We start from the raw sequence: 6,099 nt of genomic DNA on the forward strand, positions 1-6,099 counted from the left end.
CCGATGCACCGTCTTTGAGATTGACATTGAAGTTGGTAGCTCTAAACTTAAGCTTTTAGAATTTGTACAAGACCAAAAAAACTGAAAAAATGATGCAGTGAATTCAAAACTACGCAACGAATATAAAACACAGCAAACTCTCCGTCTGCAGTGATCTCCCTCTCAGTTTATCGCTTGAGGTGGCTCACGTACTTGAACGTGAGGTAGATGGCGACCTGCACGACGAACCAAATGACAATGAGGCCGACCATGAAGTTGTACTTGCGCTCCGGCCGGAAGTCGTAGATGTTCTCAATGTACTGCGCCACTGTCATATCTGTCGACGTATTTCCCGTCGTGACTGTGATGATCTCGTGGTTGTCACCGAACTGCACGCCTACCAGCGCCGCAAGAGAATAACTCGACGGCATCAGATACGTGAACCACTTGTAGCCAGCCTTCATCGCCGTACGTGGCAGCAGGTAGCCCGAGAACAAGTTAAATAGACACGAGAGAGCGCCCACAGCCACATTCGCCACCTTCTCGTTCGGCATCAGAGCAGACATCCACTGACCGATGTAGGTACACGCCGACGTGTAGAGGTAGAAGACGAGCAGGAAGAAGAGGAAGTTGCCAGCGTTGTCACTCCAGCCCACCAGCCAGTACTCGATCGTCACGAAGAGGATGATGACTACAATGAGATACGGGATCTCAGCGAACCACAGCGACAGACTGTAGGGCAGCGGACTGTAGTAGTTGGACATGCGTTCGCGGTAAAACACGGCACGCTCAGCACACGTCACTTCGATCACCGTCATGAGGTTCGTCACGCCGATAAAGTCCATACTGTTGTAGATGAGACCGATGTGAGAGTTGATGCGCTTGACACTGTCGGCTGAGAGCTGGTAGAAGGTCGTGCCGAAGATGATGGCGAAGATCGGAAACAGGAACACACGCATGAAGTTGTACTGAGGATTGCGCCAGTATGTGAGTCGCTGCTTCTTCGTGAGCTCCTGGAGTTGGTTCCAGAAGCCCGTCGCAATCGGTCGGTAGTTTAGCGTAGAGTGGCGTACGAAATCATCCGATACCTCGCACAATTCCAGTGTACGCTCACGGTTCTTGGCGCACAACTCGCTGTTCTTGTACTCGACAGAATAGTCCTTGACGTCGCGGCCGATACCAGCGCCAATCACCTCCAGCATGTACGTAGCAGGGTTGTACTGCGGTCGGATCTCCTCTGTACCAGGGATCGAGGCGAAGTACTCAAGCATCTTGACTGAGTCCACGCCGAGATCACCGAAGTACGCAGTGTAGCCACCTTTCTGAAGCAACAACAGTCCGTCGAACAGCTCAAAGATGGAAATACTCGGCTGGTGGATCGTACACAACACTGTGCGACCAGTACGAGCAATCGACTGCACACCACGCATCACAATCAGAGCTGAACGAGCATCCAGACCGCTCGTGGGCTCATCGAGGAACAGAACGCTAGGGTTGGCCACCACTTCGACCCCAATTGTCACGCGTTTCTTCTGCTCAACCGACAGACTGCCTACCATTTCACCGGCTATCGTTGTCAGCTCCAACAACTCCAGCGTCTCGTGCACCAGATTCATACGCTCCTCCTCGGTGAACGTCGGCGGCATTCGCAGTTTGGCCGAGAACACGAGCGCCTCAAAGATCGTCGCAGCTTCTGAGTGGATATCCATCTGCTCGCAGTACGCCGTGATGCGACTGAAGATCGCCGGGTCTTTCAACTCCCCATTCACGTAGATATCACCAACGATACGTCCACCAGTCTTACGGCCAGCGATCACGTCCATCAACGTCGTCTTGCCAGCTCCAGTGGCCCCCATTAGTGCCACCATACGACCAGGCTCGAAGTGAGCCGTGATCTTCCGCAAGAGCTGTCGCTCCTCACCCGATGGTAGTGTCACGTAGTAGTCCAAGTCTTTGATGCACAGATTCGTAGGCGTGAACGGAAGACCACCTCCTTTTACCTTTGCGGCTCCAATCCCTTGCAGTTCAGTCGTCGGCGTAGTTACTTCGACGTACACATTGTGCGCTTCGTCTTCTTGCATGGCCTTGGCACTCACACCTTTGAACTTCTCGTAGCGGATGTAGTGCAGCGCCAACGCGTTGAAACTCGTGAACGCGAAGTAGTACACGACGAGCACAGCAACACCGAACCAGATGTAGCCCGTGCCTTGAGTAATTGAGAAGCTTTCCAGTTGTGCTTTGCTCTGGGCATCAGTGTAGCGGTCGCTCGAGAACTCCGACAGCATATTGGATCTCAAAGCCCACGAGATCGGGGAGAACCAGTACATCCAGATCCAGTAGTCCGGAATCAGGTCGGCCAGGATGATGTTACCCGAGAACAAGAGGAAGAAGCTCACGGAGATAGCAGCAAGTGCCTGACCTATCGTGATACTTGGGGATAGAGAGCTCAGCAGAGTCATGTAGGCGCTGATGGCATGTTGGAAGGCCAAGAGCACCAGGTAGAACACAATGTACTTCTCGAACGTCCGTGTCAAGCCACTCATGAAGTAGAAAAACGTGCCCAACACGAACGAGACAGCCATATTCACGGGAATCTGTACGACACTCTCAGCAATGGCGTACGAAGACGTTCGGAAGAAGTTACGTGGTCGCTGCTTGTAGAAAACCTTACGGAGCTGGAACGAGATGGTGATCTGCTGCCACGCTTGACGTTGGAATAGAGCGATACTGAAGAAAATCATACGCAGGTAGTACGTCGAGCTCACGTCGAAGTAGATCATGCCCATGACAAGGCCGATAATCAGTGCTTCGATCAGTTTCCCCCACAGCAAAGGAGGGTCACGAATCCACACCAACTTCTGTCGGTTCAGCAGTAGCATCGTACTGGGGACAAATGCCAATCCGAACTCGGATTTCTCCTTGGAACGGGCCAGGTTGGCCACACTCTTGGCCTTCTTAAAGTCCTCTGCACTCTCGAACTGGTGCTCGTTGAAGCCTTTGCTGATGGCCTCGTGGGTCTTGCGGTAGATGCTCGACTGGCAGAAGAGGTTGTTGAAATCCTCCGATGTGACAGCCAAATCCTTGATCGGAATGCTGCCGTTTGCATAGCGGTGGCCTCTTCCAGACGTCACTTCGATTAGGAAATCCGCGGGATCCACACGAGGTGGACAAGTGAATCCATGACCTTCAAAGTAGTCAAGAATCTCTGTCCTGGGGCCATGGTACATCATATGACCTTCATTGACCATCAAGATGTCGTCGAACATCTCCACCACTTCGGGAGTCGGTTGCAGTAGCGCAATCACCGCCGAGCCACCGAGCGTCTTGCACCAGGTGCGCAGTGACTTGATGATATCGAAGGTAGCAGCGCTATCCAGACCCGTGGAGATCTCGTCACACAGGAACAGACTCTGACCACCGACCAGCACTTCGCCAATAGTGACGCGCTTACGCTCACCTCCGCTCACACCACGTAGCAGTGCGTCACCCACCACAGTGTCGGCACACTCTTCCATGCCCAAGATCTGCAGGAACAGCTCGGTTCTCAACGCTGCGATGTCTCTCATCTCTTCCGGTTGGTCCTCTGGACGTCCATTCACGCACATATCGGCGAATTTGAACGTCTCGCGGACAGTGAGTGTCGGGATGTGGTTATCCGTCTGGTCCACCATTCCGACCAGTTTGATGAGGTCAATCTCGTCTCCTTTGAGTCCAGAGTACAGAATTTGTCCTCCGAGTTTGGTCTTGGACGAGTTTTGGAGTTTCCCAGCCAGAGCCTTGAGGAACGTCGACTTGCCTGCGCCAGGGTTGGCCAGGATCAAAGTCAATGTACCGGGCTTGATGATGCCGCTCATGGGGTGCAGTGCGTGCTTGGTGGCCATAGCCGGTCTCTTCCAGGGCGTGAAGATACCCCGTAAGTGAGAGCCCACAGTACCGTGGTCCTCCTCGGACACGGGTACTTGCACAGTGAAGGAGAGGTTCTCGAAGCGAACTTCAGGCGTGGGTAGCTGGATGTTAACCTTACGAGAAAGGTGGTCGTACTTCTTGTAGAACCGCTCGAGGCCTCCGTTGAGCATGGTTTCGAGGTTATCAGCTCTCAGAGTGCTGTACCGACTCGCCATAGTGTCGTTGTTGTGCGAGTACGGGTCTTGCAGGCTGCGGAAGTTGAGCGAGCGGTAGACCTCGGGCACACCGTCGTCGTTTTTGCTGGCTTCGGGTTGCAGCAGCTTGAGCTTGTCGTCCTCCTTGGACATTTTTGTTTTGCCACTAGAGTGCAGAGTGATGGTCTTGGCTTCGACTTGTGCGGCAGGCGGCAGATTCGGAAGTGAGGCTTGAGTTGTGCGTTGTGTTTGGCTTGACCAACGTCATGCCTTTCGTTGGTTAAAACGTTGGCCAACGTTGAAGTGAGATAAGAGAAAGGACGAGGGAAACACAACTGTGTAAATCTGCTCTCTGCTTCAAGAAGATCACGTATGAAAGCCATCGTTCTTTCCTCATTTGAGAGCTTTCATACTTAATTTTTGGTAATTGTTTTGCGAGGGAGTACAACTGCAGACAGACGATCTTTTTGACGACTGCATGGTGAAGCTTTGCGCGTGCAATCTCGGGTCCGTAAAAGCTTTGAGCTGTACGCCACGGGGCCAGGTGGGCAACTTACCCATGGTTTCGTTGCTGTCCAAGTGCAAAGGCTTGTCAATATCGTTGCAATACTGCATTCATTGCATTTAGCCACGCTTGTGGTTTTTCGTCTACACTTCTACCACGAAGACCGCAATAATAATAGGCATACTACAACTCATAGAGCTTGGCAATTTCAATGTCAATCTCAAAGACGGTGCATCGGGATGGGCGACGTGGTGCGCCGCCCTGCTCATTTTGACGTTCCGAGCAATTAAGGCTAACGTGTCACCCATCCCAGGTGAGCTTTTGGAACGGCAACACTGGGACTGCGAGAACGCTGGGCTATTAGGTCGCGCCATTCTTCAAATTCTCAAGCGAGAAGCAGATCGAAACTCCATGTGGCTGGAAGAGCTACCTGCAGACGTCCTGGAAGCGGTTTGTGGCTTCCTGGCGGGTTTCGACGCCTTTCAGCTATCGCACACGAACTCGCGGTGGTTCGCTTTGTTCTCGGACGGGCTACTCTGGCACGAGCGCATGGTGCACGGCCGCGTCCCGGAGAGCCAGCAACACCTGCTTCACACGTGGAAGCGGCGCTACATGCAGGCGAGGTCCATGCTGTTCCATGGTCTTGGTACAGACGACAATGACGATCTAGTGCGGGCGTCCTATGCCTGCGTCGAGTACCCACCACCGACAGATTGGGGACAGTTCCGTCGGATGTACTTTGCGTTACGGACGATGCACGAGGAGAGCTTCAGCTTCGACTTGTGGTTCTCTCTACTACCAGCAGCGCAGAAGGAGATGGAGACAGCTAGTTACCCAGGTGGAGTCATTTTCGGCCTGCAGTCGGAGGAGCGAGACAGCAGAAACTGGCCGCAGTACCACCAACAGTTCATCATGGTGGACTCGAAGAGCAACCTCTACTGCTCGGTGCTGGACGCCAGGAAACCAGTGGCCACGGACCTCAAGTTTGACCGCTGGTACCATCTAGTGCTGACCTACGACCTCGAACACCAAAAGCAGGACGTGTATGTGGACGGCGAGAACGTTTGGTCTACGACTGGAGCTCTCCATCGGGAGTGGCAGCATCTACTTCATGAACAGGTCGGGACGGGATACGTCACCTCAGGTGGGGGAGGCTATCCTCATGGAGATTTCGTTGGCTGGTACGGCTTCCACGGACTGCTGGATGAGTTTCGGTTCTACAGTGGCGTGTTGTCTCTGGACGAGGTGCAGCACCTAGCTCGAGGCGGAGAACTGACGCCCAAAAGACTGAGCGGGACACTGAAATATCCTGGGTTGAGAGGACCACAGTCCCGGATTAACGTGGAGCTGGTGGCCTGCACTAGGCCGGCGGAAGGCCGACCAGTGGAGATCGTTGCTATCGAGTCGAGGGCGTCATTCCCGCCACAGAAGCGTTGTCGCCCACCTCGAGCGCTGTTTGCATGAAGTTTGATGTTACATGTAGTCGAAGGCTTTTGATTATCAAGTATGAGGAAC

At 53.4% G+C, this 6,099-nt stretch overlaps 2 protein-coding genes across 2 annotated transcripts; one reads left to right on the forward strand and one right to left on the reverse strand.

The window, feature by feature from the left end:
- On the reverse strand, positions 1-4,293 carry PPTG_10595 (hypothetical protein). The gene has a single exon (XM_008905976.1). The coding sequence runs from the start codon at positions 4,230-4,232 to the stop codon at positions 168-170; it is 4,065 nt and encodes a 1,354-aa protein (XP_008904224.1). The 5' UTR covers positions 4,233-4,293; the 3' UTR covers positions 1-167.
- Positions 4,294-4,815: 522 nt separating this feature from the next.
- On the forward strand, positions 4,816-6,099 carry PPTG_10596 (hypothetical protein). The gene has a single exon (XM_008905977.1). The coding sequence runs from the start codon at positions 4,996-4,998 to the stop codon at positions 6,046-6,048; it is 1,053 nt and encodes a 350-aa protein (XP_008904225.1). The 5' UTR covers positions 4,816-4,995; the 3' UTR covers positions 6,049-6,099.

This window comes from Phytophthora parasitica (assembly GCF_000247585.1).
Source record: "Phytophthora parasitica INRA-310 unplaced genomic scaffold supercont2.22, whole genome shotgun sequence".
NCBI classification, from domain to species: Eukaryota; Oomycota; class Peronosporomycetes; order Peronosporales; family Peronosporaceae; genus Phytophthora; species Phytophthora nicotianae.

Excerpts from the sequence above, each read along its gene's own strand:
- PPTG_10595 (XM_008905976.1), bottom strand. The coding sequence starts at position 4,232 with ATGTCCAAGGAGGACGACAAGCTCAAGCTGCTGCAACCCGAAGCCAGC.
- PPTG_10596 (XM_008905977.1), top strand. The coding sequence starts at position 4,996 with ATGTGGCTGGAAGAGCTACCTGCAGACGTCCTGGAAGCGGTTTGTGGC.